Source organism: Salmo trutta, chromosome 1 (assembly GCF_901001165.1).
Source record: "Salmo trutta chromosome 1, fSalTru1.1, whole genome shotgun sequence".
Taxonomy (NCBI): domain Eukaryota; kingdom Metazoa; phylum Chordata; class Actinopteri; order Salmoniformes; family Salmonidae; genus Salmo; species Salmo trutta.
In genome coordinates, this window is record NC_042957.1 from 1,309,392 (window position 1) to 1,328,753 (window position 19,362).

The window sequence follows — 19,362 nt, forward strand, 5'->3', positions numbered from 1 at the left end:
TAGTCTGTAGTGTATAGTGTATAGTCTATAGTGTATAGTCTGTATTGTATAGTGTGTAGTGTATAGTGTATAGTCTGTAGTGTATAGTGTGTAGTGTATAGTGTATAGACAGTAGTGTATAGTCTATAGTGTATAGTGTGTAGTCTATAGTGTATAGTGTGTAGTCTGTAGTGTATAGTGTGTAGTCTGTAGTGTATAGTGTATAGTCTATAGTGTATAGTCTGTAGTGTATAGTGTGTAGTGTATAGTGTATAGTCTATAGTGTATAGTGTGTAGTGTATAGTGTATAGTGTATAGTCTGTAGTGTATAGTGTACAGTGTATGGTGTATAGTCTGTAGTGTATAGTGTATAGTCTGTAGTATATAGTGTATAGTCTGTAGTGTATAGTGTATAGTCTGTAGTGTATAGTGTATAGTCTGTAGTGTATAGTGTATAGTCTGTAGTGTATCGTGTATAGTGTATAGTCTGTAGTTGTACAGTGTATAGTCTGTAGTGTATAGTGTATAGTCTGTAGTGTATAGTGTATAGTCTGTAGTGTGTAGTGTATAGTGTATAGTCTGTAGTGTATAGTCTATAGTGTATAGTGTATAGTCTGTAGTTGTACAGTGTATAGTCTGTAGTGTGTAGTGTATAGTCTATATAGTGTATAGTGTATAGTCTGTAGTGTGTAGTGTATAGTCTGTAGTGTATAGTGTATAGTGTATAGTCTGTAGTGTATAGTGTATAGTCTGTAGTGTGTAGTGTATAGTCTGTAGTGTATAGAGTATAGTGTATAGTCTGTAGTGTATAGTGTATAGTCTGTAGTGTGTAGTGTATAGTCTGTAGTGTATAGTGTATAGTCTGTAGTGTATAGTCTATAGTCTATAGTGTGTAGTGTATAGTCTGTAGTGTGTAGTGTATAGTGTATAGTTTATAGTCTATAGTGTGTAGTGTATAGTCTGTAGTGTATAGTCTGTAGTGTATAGTGTATAGTATATAGTCTATAGTGTGTAGTGTATAGTCTGTCGTGTATAATCTGTAGTGTATAGTCTGTAGTGTATAGTGTATAGTCTATAGTGTATAGTCTCTAGTGTATAGTGTATAGTCTGTAGTGTATAGTCTGTAGTGTATAGTGTATAGTCTGTAGTGTATAGTCTGTAGTGTATAGTGTATATTCTGTAGTGTATAGTGTGTAGTGTATAGTCTGTAGTGTATAGTGTATAGTGTATAGTGTGTAGTGTATAGTGTATAGTGTATAGACTGTAGTGTATAGTCTATAGTGTATAGTCTGTAGTGTGTAGTGTATAGTCTGTAGTGTATAGTGTATAGTCTATAGTGTATAGTGTGTAGTCTGTAGTGTATAGTCTGTAGTGTGTAGTGTATAGTCTATAGTGTATAGTCTGTAGTGTATAGTGTGTAGTGTATAGTGTATAGTGTAGTGTATAGTGTGTAGTCTATAGTGTATAGTGTGTAGTCTGTAGTGTATAGTCTGTAGTGTGTAGTCTGTAGTGTATAGTGTATAGTCTATAGTGTATATTCTGTAGTGTATAGTGTATAGTGTGTAGTGTATAGTGTGTAGTGTATAGTCTATAGTGTATAGTGTGTAGTCTGTAGTGTATAGTCTGTAGTGTATAGTGTATAGTCTATAGTGTATAGTCTGTAGTGTATAGTGTATAGTTTATAGTCTGTAGTGTATAGTGTATAGTCTGTAGTCTATAGTGTATAGTCTATAGTGTATAGTCTGTAGTGTATAGTGTGTAGTGTATAGTGTATAGTCTGTAGTGTATAGTCTGTAGTGTATAGTGTATAGTCTGTAGTGTATAGTCTATAGTGTATAGTCTGTAGTGTATAGTCTGTAGTGTGTAGTGTATAGTCTGTAGTGTATAGTCTGTAGTGTATAGTGTATAGTCTATAGTGTATAGTGTGTAGTCTGTAGTGTATAGTCTGTAGTGTATAGTCTGTAGTGTATAGTGTATAGTCTGTAGTGTATAGTGTATAGTCTGTAGTGTATAGTGTATAGTCTGTAGTGTATAGTGTATAGTCTGTAGTGTATAGTGTATAGTCTGTAGTGTATAGTCTGTAGTGTATAGTGTATAGTCTGTAGTGTATAGTGTATAGTTTGTAGTGTGTAGTGTATAGTCTGTAGTGTATAGTGTATAGTCTGTAGTGTATAGTCTGTAGTGTATAGTGTATAGTCTGTAGTGTATAGTGTATAGTCTGTAGTGTATAGTCTGTAGTGTGTAGTCTGTAGTGTATAGTGTATAGTCTAAAGTGTATAGTCTGTAGTGTATAGTGTATAGTCTATAGTGTATAGTCTGTAGAGTATAGTCTGTAGTGTATAGTGTATAGTCTGTAGTGTATAGTCTGTAGTGTATAGTGTATAGTCTGTAGTGTATAGTCTGTAGTGTATAGTCTATAGTGTATAGTCTGTAGTGTATAGTCTGTAGTGTATAGTCTGTAGTGTATAGTGTATAGTCTGTAGTGTATAGTCTGTAGTGTATAGTCTATAGTGTATAGTCTGTAGTGTATAGTCTGTAGTGTATAGTCTGTAGTGTATAGTGTATAGTCTGTAGTGTATAGTGTATAGTCTGTAGTGTATAGTCTGTAGTGTATAGTGTATAGTCTGTAGTGTATAGTCTGTAGTGTAATGTTGCGTAGTGCATAGTCTGTAGTGTATTTTCTGTGGTGTATAGTGTATAGTCTGTAGTGTATAGTCTGTAGTGTATAGTGTATAGTCTGTAGTGTATAGTGTGTAGTGTATAGTGTGTAGTGTATAGTCTGTAGTGTATCTTCTGTAGTGTATAGTGTATAGTGTATAGTCTGTAGTGTGTAGTGTATAGTCTGTAGTGTATAGTGTATAGTCTGTAGTGTATAGTGTGTAGTGTATAGTGTGTAGTGTATAGTCTGTAGTGTATCTTCTGTAGTGTATAGTGTATAGTCTGTAGTGTGTAGTGTATAGTCTGTAGTGTATAGTGTGTAGTCTGTAGTCTATAGTGTATAGTGTATAGTCTGTAGTGTATAGTCTATAGTGTATAGTCTATAGTGTATAGTCTGTAGTGTATAGTGTATAGTCTGTAGTGTATAGTGTGTAGTGTATAGCCTGTAGTGTATAGTGTATAGTCTGTAGTGTGTAGTGTATAGTCTGTAGTGTGTAGTGTATAGTTTATAGTGTGTAGTCTGTAGTGTATAGTCTGTAGTGTATAGTGTATAGTCTGTAGTGTATAGTCTGTGTTTCTATAGACCTCCATGTCTCTATAGACCTCCATGTCTCTATAGACCTCCATGTCTCTATAGACCTCCATGTCTCTATAGACCTCCATGTCTCTATAGACCTCCATGTCTCTCTAGACCTCCATGTCTCTATAGACCTCCATGCCACATGCAGTCCAATTATGAGCAGTCGCCCCTTCGCTGCCCACGTGTTGCCTCTTGCCATTTAACGTTCTCTCTCTCAGACACTCCCAGTTCTGTGTGTGAGGAAGCTAAAGTCATGTTTTGCTCATTCAGCCCTGTCATTCAGTCTGTCTGTCTGTCTGTCTGTCTGTCTGTCTGTCTGTCTGTCTGTCTGTCTGTCTGTCTGTCTGTCTGTCTGTCTGTCTGTCTGTCTGTCTGTTTGACATGTTCTCAGAATATCCAATATTAATGTTCTAGATACATTTCATGGGAACATTGCAAGAACATTTCCGTGTGTCCCAAAGAAACGTTCTCGCCCACCAATGTAAGTAGACATCATGCCTTGTTACTTTTACCGAGCCAGAGAAGCTGACCAAGAGAGAGAGAGAGGGAGAAGTGTGCCTGCCCTGCCTGTCTGGTGTGAGCTGAACCCCATGTGATGCAGACGGTCCAACGACAGACATATTTACTGATAAGGTGACACACCTTAGATATGACTCAGAGAACGGACGTTATAATGACCTGGTGGGTTTCATTTTTCTATTTATTTTTATTTCCCCTTTATTTAACCAGGTAGGCCAGTTGAGAACTAGTTCTCATTTACAACTGCGACCTGGCCAAGATAAAGCAAAGCAGTGCGACACATACAACAACACAGAGTTACACAAAAACAAACGTACAGTCAATAACACAATAGAAAAAAAAGAAAGTCTATATACAGTGTGTGCAAATGGCATGAGGAGGTAAGGCAATAAATAGGCCCTAGTAGCGAAGTTATTACAATTTAGCAAATTAACACTGGAGTGATAGATGAGCAGATGATGATGTGCAAGTAGAAATACTGGTGTGCAAAAGAGCAGAAAAGTAAATAAAAACAATATGGGGATGAGGTAGGTGGATTGGGTGGGCTATTTACAGATGTACAGCTGCAGCGATCGGTTAGCTGCTCAGATAGCTGATGTTTAAAGTTGGTGAGGGGAATGTAAGCCTCCAGCTTCAGTGATTTTTGCAATTCGTTCCAGTCACTGGAAGCAGAGAACTGGATGGAAAGGCGGCCAAATGAGGTGCTGGCTTTGGGGATGACCAGTGAGATATACCTGCTGGAGCGAGTGCTACGGGTGGGTGTTGTTATCGTGACCAGTGAGCTGAGATAAGGCGGAGCTTTACCTAGCATAGACTTATAGATGACCTGGAGCCAGTGGGTCTGGCGACGAATGTGTAGCGAGGACCAGCCGACTAGAGCATACAGGTCGCAGTGGTCTTTGGTATAAGGGGTTTTGGTAACAAAACGGATGGCACTGTGATAGACTGTATCCAGTTTGCTGAGTAGAGTATTGGAAGCTATTTTGTAGATGACATCGCCGAAGTTGAGGATCGGTAGGATAGTCAGTTTTACTAGGGTATGTTTGGCGGCGTGAGTGAAGGAGGCTTTGTTGGGAAATAGGAAGCCGATTCTAGATTTGATTTTGGATTGGAGATGTTTGATATGAGTCTGGAAAGAGAGTTTACAGTCTAGCCAGACACCTAGGTATTTGTAGTTGTCCACATATTCTAGGTCAGAACCGTCCAGAGCAGTGATGCTAGTCAGGCGGGCAGCGATCGGTTGAAAAGCATGCATTTAGTTTTACTTGCGTTTAAGAGCAGTTGGAGGCCACGGAAGGAGTGTTTTATGGCATTGAAGCTCGTCTGGAGGGTAGTTAACACAGTGTCCAAAGAAGGGCCAGATGTATACAGAATGGTGTCGTCTGCGTAGAGGTGGATCAAGGAATCACCAGCAGCAAGAGCGACATCGTTGATATAGACAGAGAAAAGAGTCTGCCCGAGAATTGAACCCTGTGGTACCCCCATAGAGACTGCCAGAGGTCCGGACAACAGGCCCTCCGATTTGACACACTGAACTCTGTCTGCGAAGTAGTTGGTGAACCAGGCGAGGCAGTCATTTGAGAAACAAAGGCTGTTGAGAATACGGTGATTGACAGAGTCGAAAGCCTTTGCCAGGTCGATGAAGACGGCTGCACAGTACTGTCTTTTATCGATGGCGGTTATGATATCGTTTAGTACCTTGAGCTTGACTGAGGTACACCCATGACCAGCTCGGAAACTGGATTGCACAGCGGAGAAGGTATGGTGGGATTCGAAATGGTCAGTGATCTGTTTATTAACTTGGCTTTCGAAGACTTTAGAAAGGCAGGGCAGGATGGATATAGGTCTGTAACAGTTTGGGTCTAGAGTGTCACTCCCTTTGAAGAGGGGGATGACCGCGGAAGCTTTCCAATCTTTCGGGATCTCGGATGATACGAAAGAGAGGTTGAACAGACAAGTAATAATGGTTGCAACAATGGCGGCGGATATTTTTTAGAAAGAGAGTGTCCAGATTGTCTAGCCCGGCTGATTTGTACGGGTCCAGGTTTTGCAGCACTATCAGATCATCTGTTATCTGGATTTGGGTATAGGTGAAGCTGGGGCGGCTCGGGCAAGTAGCTGCGGGGGGGGGGCGGAGCTGTTGGCCGGGGTTGGGGTAGCCAGGAGGAAAGCATGGCCAGCCATAGAGAAATGCTTATTGAAATTCTCGATTATCGTGGATTTGTCGGTGGTGACAGTGTTACCTAGCCTCAGTGCAGTGGGCAGCTGGGAGGAGGTGCTCTTGTTCTCCATGGACTTTACAGTGTCTCAAAACTTTTTGGAGTTAGAGCTACAGGATGCAAATTTCCTTTTGAAAAAGCTAATCTTTGCTTTCCTGACTGACTGCGTGTATTGATTCCTCACTTCCCTTATTTCTAGGGAGATACATTTTTTAAATTAGAAGCTCGAACTGTTTGGGCACAGACCTGGAAAGCATGACAGAACTTCGCAAGCTATCTCTGCAGTAGATTGCAACTCCTCCCCCTTTGGCAGTTCTATCTTGACGGAAAATGTTGTAGTTGGGTATGGAAATGTCAGATTTGTGTGGCTATAATGACCTGGTGGGTGTGGCTATAATGACCTGGTGGGTGTGGCTATAATGACGTTGTGGGTGTGGCTATAATGACCTGGTCGATGTGGTTATAATAAAATATATATATATTTAATAAATACAGGGGGCCAATTAGTACATGTAGGTCGGGGTAAAGTGACTATGCAGTCTTATAGATGTTCAGGAGTCTTATGGCTTGGGGGTAGAAGCTGTTAGGCTTTTGGACCTAGACTTGGCGTTCCGGTACCGCCTGTCGTGCGGTAGCAGAGAGAACAGTCTATGACTTGGGTGACTGGGGCCTTCCTCTGACACCGCCTGGTATAGAGGTCCTGGATGGCAGGAAGCTTGGTCCCAGTGATGTATTGGGCCGTACGCACTACCCTCTGTAGCGCCTTATGGTCGGAGGCCGAGCAGTTACCATCCTGGGCGGTGATATAACCCTCAGCTCTCTTCTGAGCAACAGTGGCGGTTTTAGACCGTTTCAACTGGGGGGGCCAAGCTGGGGCCAGTTGTACTGTTAGAGGGGCCAGTTACATTAGACGTTATTGTAGTCATATCGTGTTCTTCACTGCATTGCAGGCATTAGCAGGCAAAAGACCATGTTCATAATCATCATCGTTGCCACTGTCTAATAACGGATGTAAAAAAAGAACGATAGCAAAATTTAGTTATGTAAAAATTTCATACTCCACATTTAGGGGGGCCACAAGGGGGTCCAAAATTGTTGTCACAGGGGCACTGGCCCCTCCCAGAACCGCTAGTACTGAGCAACAGAACACTGGCTTCTATAGCTGGAGGAGTCTAGTGGGATACATCTGAATCCCGACGATGGGACCGGGGTCAGCACTCCAATCATCGATGTGGCCGACCAATCAGCTGCTTGGGGGAATTTCAGGAAGCCAGCCTGAAGCACACACATACAAACAAAACCACAACACAGAAACTGGGGGATTTAACAGTAATATATCACGTTTCAGATAAGACCCAAATGCAGACTTTGTTGAAGTAACAATGTTTATTGTAACAACAGGGTCGATAATCCAGAGTAGTGGGGCGAGGGTACAGGACGGCAGGCAGGCCCAGGGTCAGTCGCAGACAGAGTGGTCAGGCAGGCGGGCTCAGAGTCAGGACAGGCAAGGGTCAAAACCAAAAAAAGAATTCTTTGTTGGCCTTATGCTGGGCATCATTCACAAGTGATAGGCTAATATTGTTACCCATCACACTATTCTTGATTTAATCTTGTCTTTACATATACTAAATAATATATGTGTGACATTAGTTTTGATTTAGAATGGAGCATTATGATGCACCTGCCTTGAAACAGGGAAAAATACATGTCATCTATGCACTTAAATAGCAAATAGAGGACACTTTTTCCGTGGTTCATTTTCATGCCAGCCAGGTAGGCTGTTGTTGTAAAGATAAACAATGTGCTTCATATTAGGAAAGTTGAGAAATAAATATAGTAGGCCTAGCCTATAGAAAGCTGATGGGGGTCTCCTCTTTTTAATAGAGGCCATCACTCTGTTTTCTCACACAATAGCTTATAGAAATGCTGTGCAACATGAGCTCATGGGCTCTCATGAAGGGTTTGATTAGATTTTCCATTACATTAGTGTTGATGTCAGAGTGATTTAGAGGGACAATAGAGTGCTGAGTTCCAGGCAGTTAGCTAGTTTGGTAGGTTACTAACGATCATCAGCAGCATCAGAGCTTAGAGAAGACTAACTACCATGACTAAACGGTCTCGTGGAATTTGACAGCCATCATAACTCGTGACCTCTGGTGTCTCGTGGAATTTGAGTGTGGTAATACGGTCACCGTAACAGCCCTAACCACAACCACACAACTACTGACCCACAAAACTTCTGACCACAACTACTGAACCACAAAACTACTGAACCACAACTGACTAAAATTACTGACCTCAACCACACAACTGACCAGGTTATCAGTCAACCTACCAGGGTATTTACAAACAGCACAGGAATTAAATCATCCACATCACACAATCTTACACCACCAGACTAGTCAGGATCAAGGGAAAGATGAACGAGAGATCCTTGATGAAAACCAATCAAATGTATTTATATAGCCCTTCTTACATCAGCTGATATCTCAAAGTGCTGTACAGAAACCCAGCCTAAAACCCCTAAAACAGCAAGCAATGCAGGTGTAGAAGCACGGTGGCTAGGAACTCCCTAGAAAGGCCAAAACCTAGGAAGAAACCTAGAGAGGAACCAGGCTATGAGGGGTGGCCAGTCCTCTTCTGTCTGTGCCGGGTGAAGATTATAACAGAACATGGTCAAGATGTTCAAATGTTCATAGATGACCAGCATGGTCAAATAATAATAATCATAGTAGTTGTCGAGGGTGCAACAGGTCAGCACCTCAGGAGTAAATGTCAGTTGGCTTTTCATAGCCGATCATTCAAAGTTGGAGAAAGCAGGTGAGGTAGAGAGAGTCAAAAACAGCAGGTCCGGGACAGGTAGCACGTCCGGTGAACAGGTCATGTTTCCATAGCCACAGGCAGAACAGTTGAAACTGGAGCAGCAGCACAACCAGGTGGACTGGGGACAGCAAGGAGTCATCAGGCCAGGTAGTCCTGAGGCATGGTCCTAGGGCTCAGGTCCTTCGAGAGAAAAGAGAGAGAGTTAGAGGGAGCATACTTAAATTCACACAGAACACCGGATAAGACAGGAGAAATACTCCAGATATAACAGACTGACCCTAGCCCCCCGACACAAACTATTGCAGCATAAATACTGGAGGCTGAGACAGGAGGGGTCGGGAGACACTGTGGCCCCGTCCGACGATACCCCCGGACAGGGCCAACCAGGCAGGATATAACCCCACCCACTTTGCCAAAGCACAGCCCCCACACCACTAGAGGGATATCAACAGACCAGGCTGAGTATAGCCCCCACACCACTAGAGGGATATCAACAGACCAGGCTGAGTATAGACCCCACACCACTAGAGGGATATCAACAGACCAAGCTGAGTATAGACCCCACACCACTAGAGGGATATCAACAGACCAGGCTGAGTATAGACCCCACACCACTAGAGGGATATCAACAGACCAGGCTGAGTATAGACCCCACACCACTAGAGGGATATCAACAGACCAACTGACTACCCTGAGACCAGGCTGAGTATAGCCTCCACACCACTAGAGGGATATCGCCAACCACCAACTCAGTATAGCCCACGAAGATCTCCCCCACAAACCAGAGGGGGGCGCCAACCCGGACTGGAAGATCACATCAGTGACTCAACCCACTCAAGTGACGCACCCCTCCTAGGGACGGCATGGAAGAGCACCAGGAAGCCAGTGTTCTTGGGGATCTTCAATCCTGCATAAATGTGCCTCGACACAATCCTGTCTCAGAGCTCTAAATCAAAATCAAATCAATTTTTATTTGTCACATAGTTCCGACCATGCAGTAATATATAACAAGTAATCTAACCTAACAATTTCACAACTACCTTATACACACACAAGTGTAAAGGAATTAATACGAATATGTACATAAAAATATATGAATGAGTGATGGCCGAACGGCATAGGCAAGATGCAGTAGATGGTATAGAGTACAGTATATACATATGAGATGAGTAATGTAGGGTATGTAAACATTATATGAAGTGGCATTGTTTAAAGTGGCTAGTGATACATTTATTACATCAGTTTTTCCATTATTAAAGTGACTAGAGTTGAGTCAGTATGTAGGCAGCAGCCACTCAATGTTAGTGATGGCTGTTTAACAGTCTGATGGCCTTGAGATAGAAGCTGTTTTTCAGTCTCTCGGTCGCCGCTTTGATGCACCTGTACTGACCTCACCTTCTGGATGGTAGCGGGGTGAACAGGCAGTGGCTCGGGTGGTTGTTGTCCTTGATGATCTTTTTGGCCTTCCTGTGACATCGGGTGGTGTAGGTGTCCTGGAGGGCAGGTAGTTTGTCCCCGGTGATGCGTTGTGCAGACCTCACTACCCTCTGGAGAGCCTTACGGTTATGGGCGGAGCAGCTGCCGTACCAGGCGGTGATACAGCCCGACAGGATGCTCTCGATTGTGCATCTGTAAAAGTTTGTGAGTGTTTTTGGTGACAAGCCGAATTTCTTCAGCCTCCTGAGGTTGAAGAGGCGCTGTTGCACCTTCTTCACCACGCTGTCTGTGTGGGTGGACCATTTCAGTTTGTCTGTGATGTGTACGCCGAGGAACTTAAAACTTTACACCTTCTCCACTACTGTCCCGTCAATGTAGATAGGGGGCTGCTCCCTCTGCTGTTTCCTGAAGTCCACGATCATCTTTGTTTTGTTGACATTGAGCGTGAGGTTATTTTCCTGACACCACACTCCGAGTGCCCTCACCTCCTCCCTGTAGGCCGTCTCGTCGTTGTTGGCAATCAAGCCTACCACTGTAGTGTCATCTGCAAACTTGATGATTGAGTTGGAGGCGTGCATGGCCACGCAGTCATGGGTGAACAGGGAGTACAGGAGAGGGCTGAGTGCAGTGTGATGGCGATTGCGTCATGAGTGGACCTATTGGGGCGGTAAGCAAATTGGAGTGGGTCTAGGGTGTCAGGTAGGGTGGAGGTGATATGGTCCTTGACTAGTCTCTCAAAGCACTTCATGATGACGGAAGTGAGTGATACGGGGCGGTAGTCATTTAGTTCAGATACCTTAGCTTTCTTGGGAACAGGAACAACGGTGGCCCTCTTGAAGCATGTGGGAACAGCAGACTGGAATAAGGAATTGATTGAATATGTCCGTAAACACACCAGCCAGCTGGTATGCGCCTGCTCTGAGGATGTGGCCAGGGATGCCGTCTGGGCCTGTAGCCTTGCGAGGGTTAACACGTTTAAATGTTTTACTCATGTTGGCTACAGTGAAGGAGAGACCGCAGGTTTTGGTAGCGGGCCGTGTCAGTGGCACTGTACTGTCCTCAAAGCCAGCAAAGAAGTTGTTCAGTCTGTCTGGGAGCAAGACATCGTGATCCGCGACGGGGCTGGTTTTTCTTTTGTAGTCCGTGATTGACTGTAGATCCTGCCACATACCTCTCCTGTCTGAGCCGTTGAATTGCGACTCTACTTTGTCTCTGTACTGACGCTTAGCTTGTTTGCCTTGCGGAGGGAAAAGCTACACTGTTTGTATTCGGTCATGTTTCCGGTCACCTTGTCCTGATTAAAAGCAGTGGTTCGCGCTTTCAGTTTTGTGCGAATGCTGCCATCAATCCACAGTTTCTGGTTGGGGAAGGTTTTAGTAGTCACCGTGGGTACAACATCACCGATGCACTTGCTAATAAACTCGCTCACCGAATTAGCGTATTCATCAATGTTGTTGACCGATGCTATCTGGAACATTTCCCAGTCCACGTGATCGAAGCAATCTTGAAGCGTGGAATCCGATTGGTCGGACCAGCGTTGAACAGACCTGAGCATGGGCGTTTCCTGTTTTAGTTTCTGTCTATAGGCTGGGAGCAACAAAATGGAGTCGTGGTCAGAGTTGCCGAAAGGAGGGCGAGGGAGGGCCTTATATGCGTCGCGGAAGTTAGAATAACGATGATCCAGGGTTTTGCCAGCCCGGGTTGTGTAATTGATACGCTGATAGAATTTAGGGAGCCTTGTTTTCAGATTAGCCTTGTTAAAATCCCCAGCTACAATAAATGCGGGGGATATACACGGCTGTGATTATGATCGAAGAGAATTCTCTTGGTAGATAATGCGGTCGGCATCCGATTGTGAGGAATTCTAAGTCAGGTGAACAAAAGTACTTTAGTTCCTGTATGTTGTTATGATCACACCACGACTCGTTAATCATAAGGCATACACCCCACCCTTCTTCTTACCAGAGAGATGCTTGTTTCTGTCGGCGCGATGCGTGAAGAAACCAGGTGGCTGTACCGACTCCGATAGCGTGTCTCGAGTGAGCCATGTTTCCGTGAAACAAAGAACGTTACAGTCTCTCTGGAAGGCTACCCTTGCTCGGATTTCGTTACCTTGTTGTCAAGAGACTGGACATTGGCGAGTAGTAAACTCGGGAGCGGTGCGCGATGTGCCCGTCTACGGAGCCTGACCAGAAGACCGCTCCGTCTGCGGCACCGTTGTTTTGGGTCGCCTACTGGGATCCGATCCATGGTCCTGGGTGGTGGTCCAAACAGAGGATCCGCTTCGGGAAAGTCGTATTTCTGGTCGTAATGTTGGTGAGTTGACGTTGCTCTTATATCCAATAGTTCCTCCCGACTGTATGTAATAAAACCTAAGATTACCTGGGGTAACATTGTAAGAAATAGCACATAAAACAAATACTGCATAGTTTCCTGGGAATGCAAAGCGAGGCGGCCATCTCCTTCGACCTCATGGCTTGGTTTTGCTCTGACAACTGTGGGACCTTATATAGACAGGTGTGTGCTTTTCCAAATCATGTCCAATCAATTGAATTTACCACAGATGGACTCCAAGTTGTAGAAACATCTCAAGGATGATCAATGGAAACAGGATGCATCTGAGCTCAATTTCAAGTCTCATAGCAAAGGGTCGGAATACTTATGCAAATAAAAAGGTGTTTTTTTATTTATTTTTAATACATTTGTAAAACTTGTTTTTGCTTTCTCATTATGGGGTATTGTGTGTAGATTGAGGATTTAAAAAAAAATGTAATCCATTTTAGAATAAGGCGTTAACGTAACAAAATGTGGAAAATGTCAAGGGGTCTGAACTTTCCGAATGCACTGTAGATGGCCATCTGCAATCTGACATAAAACAATGTACAGAACGACTTCAACAGTAGATCAGTTACTGAATACATGTTTGCAGAAAGCTGTGTGTGTGTGTGCTCTGCATAGTGTACACAGGGATGGAATGGAATTTAAGATGGGCAGGCTTTCCATTTTTTGTCTTCCCAAAAATTACATTTACATCATTTAGCAGACGCTCTTATCCAGAGCGACTTACAAATTGGTGCATTCACCTTATGATATCCAGTGGAACAACCACTTTACAATAGTACATCTATATATATTTTTTTTTTGGGTGGAGGGGGGGTTGGAAGGATTACTTTATCCTATGGCACCGATTTTGGGCCCAGGCTAGTAGGAATTGCGGTCTAGAAGCCCGGCTGGCCAAAATCCATGAATTCCATCCAGAGTGCACATATTGTAATGTTTGTTCCCTTAAATGTTAGTAGAAATGCCAACAAGGTTTTTCAGTCAATCACCACACCAAACTGATAGGCTTTTGTTGACAGACATTTTATTAGAAAACACTCCTGTACAGACTGGGAGAGACAGACGGGGAAGGAGAAAAGACGACGAAGGTGAGAAGAGGCGTCGTCTCACCGCTGCTCTCTCTGGTCCCCCTCAGCCGCCATCTGTGAGAAGAGGCCATGAGTCAGATTGTAGGTCCCTTCATGGCACCCTATTGCCTACTTGGGCCCTGGTCAAAAGTGGTGCACTAAATAGGGAATAGGGTGCCATATGGGATGAAGCCACAGCCTTACCAATCCATGTATTCAATATTCCAATGTACCCTGAATTCGCCCAGTATCCAGACTGACAAATCAAGAAGCTTGAAATACCGCTTGTTTTTTAAAAGAACATTGCCATTTTCATCCAAATTCACAGCAGCCATTATGTCACGTTGGACAACAGGATAGTCAGCCAATCAGCTCCTTTATTGCTCAACGACAGTCCATGCAGCTCTGTTTAATAAGCTAGCAAGTATGAGGACAAAAACGGCAGTATTTCAAGCTTCTTGATTTGTCAGTCTGGATACTGGGCGAATTCGGGGTACCATTGGAATATTGAATACTTGGATTGAGGTACATGCTCGAGCCATATCCTGCTCTGAGCCGCCCTATTTGAGAACGTGGCTCCCCCTCGAAGAGAACAAGATACATCCTCACCTCTGTCCTCACCTCTATCCTTACCTCCTCCCCCTCGAAGAGTACAAGATACGGTAGAGAGAGATCTCTGGCTACATCCTCACCTCTGTCCTCTCCTCACCTTCTCTCCTCCTCTGTCCTCACCTCCTCTCCTCACCTCTGTCCTCCTCCTCTCCTCACCTCTGTCCTCACCTCTGTCCTCTCCTCTCCTCTCCAGGGCAGTTCTACTCCAGTTTCTTGGGGTTGTTGACGGCTACGTAGTGATATAGAACCACCAGCAGGAACAGAGACACACCCAACATGTTGGCAAAGATGGCCAGCTGGACGTCAGTCACCATTCTGGAGGGGGGGGCAGAAACATACATATCATTACCATTCTGGAGGGGGGGAGGGGTAGAAACATACATATCATTACCATTCTGGAGGGGGGGGGGCAGAAACATACATATCATTACCATTCTGGAGGGGGGGGGCCAGAAACATACATATCATTACCATTCTGGAAGGGGGGGGCAGAAACATACATTATACCACCATTCTGGAGGGGGGGGGGGGGTAGAAACATACATATTACCATTCTGGAGGGGGGGGGGGGCAGAAACATACATATCATTACCATTCTGGAGGGGGGGGGGCAGAAACATACATATCATTACCATTCTGGAGGGGGGGGGCAGAAACATACATATCATTACCATTCTGGAGGGGGGAGGGCAGAAACATACATATCATTACCATTCTGGAGGGGGGGGCAGAAACATGCATATCATTACCATTCTGGGGGGGGGGGGCAGAAACATACATATCATTACCATTCTGGGGGGGGGGGGCAGAAACATACATGTCATTATCATTCTGGAGGGGGGGGCAGAAACATAAATATCATTATCATTCTGGAGGGGGGGGGGCAGAAACATGCATATCATTACCATTCTGGAGGGGGGGGCAGAAACATACATATCATTACCATTCTGGATGGGGGGGGCAGAAACATATATCATTACCATTCTGGAGGGGGGGGGGTAGTAGAAACATACATATCATTACCATTCTGGAGGGGGGGTAGTAGAAACATACATATCATTACCATTCTGGAGGGGGGGGGGCAGAAACATACATATCATTACCATTCTGGAGGGGGGGGGCAGAAACATACATATCATTACCATTCTGGAGGGGGGGGGGGGAAGAAACATGCATATTACCATTCTGGAGGGGGGGGGGGGTAGAAACATACATATCATTACCATTCTGGAGGGGGGGAGGGCAGAAACATACATATCATTACCATTCTGGAGGGGGGGGGGCAGAAACATACATATCATTACCATTCTGGAGGGGGGGGCAGAAACATACATATTACCATTCTGGAGGAGGGGGGGCAGAAACATACATATCATTACCATTCTGGGGGGGGGGCAGAAACATACATATCATTGTCATTCTGGAGGGGGGGGGGCAGAAACATAAATATCATTATCATTCTGGAGGGGGGGCCAGAAACATAAATATCATTCTGGAGGGGGGGGGGGCAGAAACATACATATCATTACCATTCTGGAGGGGGGGGGGGCAGAAACATACATATCATTACCATTCTGGATGGGGGGGGGGCAGAAACATACATATCATTACCATTCTGGAGGGGGGGGGCAGAAACATACATATCATTACCATTCTGGAGGAGGGGGGGCAGAAACATACATATCATTACCATTCTGGAGGGGGGGAGGGCAGAAACATACATATCATTACCATTCTGGAGGGGGGGGGGGGGGCAGAAACATGCATATCATTACCATTCTGGGGGGGGGGCAGAAACATACATATCATTACCATTCTGGGGGGGGGGGGGGGGTAGTAGAAACATACATATCATTACCATTCTGGAGGGGGGGGGGTAGTAGAAACATACATATCATTACCATTCTGGAGGGGGGGGGGCAGAAACATACATATCATTACCATTCTGGAGGGGGGGGCAGAAACATACATATCATTACCATTCTGGAGGGGGGGGGGAAGAAACATGCATATTACCATTCTGGAGGGGGGGGGGTAGAAACATACATATCATTACCATTCTGGAGGGGGGGAGGGCAGAAACATACATATCATTACCATTCTGGAGGGGGGGGGGCAGAAACATACATATCATTACCATTCTGGAGGGGGGGGCAGAAACATACATATTACCATTCTGGAGGAGGGGGGGCAGAAACATACATATCATTACCATTCTGGGGGGGGGGGGGCAGAAACATACATATCATTGTCATTCTGGAGGGGGGGGGGGGGCAGAAACATAATATCATTATCATTCTGGAGGGGGGGCCAGAAACATAAATATCATTCTGGAGGGGGAGGGGGCAGAACCATACATATTCATTACCATTCTGGAGGGGGGGGGGCAGACAGAAACATACATATCCTTAACCCATTCTGGATGGGGGAGGGGGCAGAAACATACATATCATTACCATTCTGGAGTGGATGGGGGGGGGGGGGGGAGGCAGAAACATACATATCATTACCATTCTGGAGGAGGGGGGCAGAACATCACAATTCCTTACCATTCTGGAGGGGGGGGGGCAAGACTGAAGGCTCAGGAAAACATACATATCATTACATTTCGGAGGGGGGGGGGGCAGACAGAACATACATATCATTACCATTCTGCGAGGGGGGGGGGCAGACAGATAAACATACACTCATTACCATTCTGGAGGGGGGGCAGAAACATACACACCATCATTACCATTCTGGAGGGGGGGGGGGCAGAAGACATACAATATCATTCCATCTGGAGGGGGGGGCAGAAACATACACATCATTACCATTCTGGAGGGGGGGGGCAGAAACCTACACATCATTACCATTCTGGAGGGGGGGGCAGAAACCTACACATCATTACCATTCTGGAGGGGGGGCAGAAACATACATATCATTACCATTCTGGAGGGGGGGGGGGCAGAAACATACATATCATTACCATTCTGGAGGGGGGGGGCAGAAACATACATATCATTACCATTCTGGAGGGGGGGGGCAGAAACATACATATCATTACCATTCTGGAGGGGGGGGCAGAAACATACATATCATTACCATTCTGGAGGGGGGGGGCAGAAACATACATATCATTACCATTCAGGAGGGGGGGGGGGCAGAAACATACATATCATTACCATTCTGGAGGGGGGGCAGAAACATACATATTACCATTACATCGTGAATAAACATACTATTACGCAAAGGACTTTTATTTTGAACATTTCCCCCAATTCCGCGACCCGGATGTAATAGTTTTATTTTTGTTGTAGCTGAAGAGACGATGATGTAGGGATGACCAGGGTTTGTTCTCTTGATAAGTGCGTGATTTGGACAATTTTCCTGTCCTGCTAAGCATTCAACATGTAACGAATACTTTTGAGTGTCAGGAGGAAAATGTAGGACGTTTAAAACTCCAGCAGGAAGTTTAATAGATTGGTGCCGCGTTCAAAACAACTGAACTCGGGAGCTCTAGAAAAAAAAGGCCCGAAATCCCGATTTAGATCAACGTTATAATCTTTCCCCCCCTAGTCGGAGTAACAAGTTCCCAGTGGTTTTTATTAACACACTGAAGTCGGAGATTTCCTTGTTCCCTATGCCCAGGTGGTTATAATACGACACTAGTTACTAACTACTCGCCATTCATTAGACTATTAGCTAGGTAGCTAACTAGCTAGCAAAACATGGATGGTTGGCCGACTGGTCATTAATAATGCCACATTATGAATAGTTGATAACATGATAAAGACTATCCTGACGTTAGCTAGTTATGCCTATAAAATGAAGATAGCAATTATGTTATTTCCATCAGTGGCCAACGTCGCACAGCACAACGCGCCGATAAATCGGCGAGGAAGGAAATACAGCCTTTGATTTAAAAAAAAAAAAAAAATCATTCGACTACATTTCAGCAAAAATACCCAATGCATTCCTTACGTTATTTCTCGCTGATGTGTAATTTAGTTGGTTGCAGACTCAGTTTGCCTTTCTGATGTGTGATGCTGTCGCAGGTCTCCAGTCCTCTCGCTTCCGGTTAGAGGGCCACGTCACCGTAAAGAGAGGGACACGTCACCGCAACGAGATGGCGGCGCCATAGAAATATAAATCATAGATCGGCTCTGTCTGTACATAGATCGGCTCTGTCTGTACATATTGTCACCTGGGGTGTATTCATTCCGCAGATTCTGTTGCACAACGGAATGTTTTGCAACAATTTGGAGTTTCTATCGGACAAATTCCAGTAAGTCCCTCCCTGTTTCGTTCCGTTTGCTTCCGATAAGAAAGGTTTCGCAACAGAATCGACTGAATGAATAGGCTACACGCCAGATTTATATGAATATTATTATGAATATTTCATTAGCAAATATTAATCTAGATTAGAATATGATATTTGAATGTGAATCAATGATTTAGATTTGATACAAGTTATTGGTCTTCCTCGCCAGAGGGGGGAGGTAATGGTGGGTCCGGGCCAGTGGTGTTGTAAAAACGGCTAGCTGGAGCTCGTCTGAGTGGTGGGCTGTGAAGGCCCTCACCCACTAGGTCTTATTGCTGATGGTTAAGGTTCTGACTACAGGCCGTCCGACTAGGCAGGTGTAGCCATATCCAGAGTCTGATTGGCTCTTGGTCAGCACCACACATTAGAAACACACATCAAGATGGCGCAGTACTGGATGACCACCGTTTTGCTCCGACCCAACTTTGATATTTTGTGATTATTTTGTTGTTTATTTTTACTCTGTTTTCACGAAATGTTTCCGCTGTTATTTCTGACATAAATAACTAATAAAATAGCTACATGGGCCGAGGTAACCTCGTATCTTTATTGACCTTTTATTTCAATATTTTCACTCTCTCTGCACACTCACAGGGCCTTACACGCACGTGGCAGGATGCACAATAAATTGCTCAATCGCCAATATACCATAGAAGAAGAAGGTAATGGTTCCAATCGTTTTTCCACCATTCATTTTCTGTAGGGGATTTTAGAACTACTTCATATAAGGTCTGTGTTTTGTGAAGGCTTACCCTGACGTGATGTTTTGATAACTGAGTGATTCATATAAGGTCTGTGTTTTGTGAAGGCTTACCCTGACGTGAT

General features: G+C 44.4%; 1 protein-coding gene across 6 annotated transcripts; it reads right to left on the reverse strand.

Moving 5' to 3' along the window:
* Positions 1-13,562: 13,562 nt before the first annotated feature.
* Positions 13,563-18,331, reverse strand: ost4 (oligosaccharyltransferase complex subunit 4 (non-catalytic)). 6 transcript variants are annotated; one of them, XR_003881125.1, is made up of 4 exons: positions 18,198-18,331; positions 14,391-14,549; positions 14,232-14,243; positions 13,563-13,697 (listed from the first exon to the last, which is right to left on the reverse strand). XR_003881125.1 is itself a non-coding variant. In XM_029775955.1 (2 exons), exon 1 carries the CDS (start codon positions 14,546-14,548, stop codon positions 14,435-14,437), a length of 114 nt encoding a protein of 37 aa, XP_029631815.1. In that variant the 5' UTR covers position 14,549; the 3' UTR covers positions 13,563-13,697; positions 14,403-14,434. The 6 variants fall into 6 exon arrangements, 2 of the variants coding, with proteins under 2 accessions (XP_029631815.1, XP_029631725.1); XR_003881121.1 differs by lacking the exon at positions 14,232-14,243 and having other exon boundaries at positions 14,403-14,549; XR_003881110.1 differs by lacking the exon at positions 14,232-14,243.
* Between the last annotated feature and the right edge of the window lie 1,031 nt (positions 18,332-19,362).

What these genes read in the sequence shown, in the direction of transcription:
- ost4 (XM_029775955.1), bottom strand. Translation starts at nt 14,548, where the DNA reads ATGGTGACTGACGTCCAGCTGGCCATCTTTGCCAACATGTTGGGTGTG.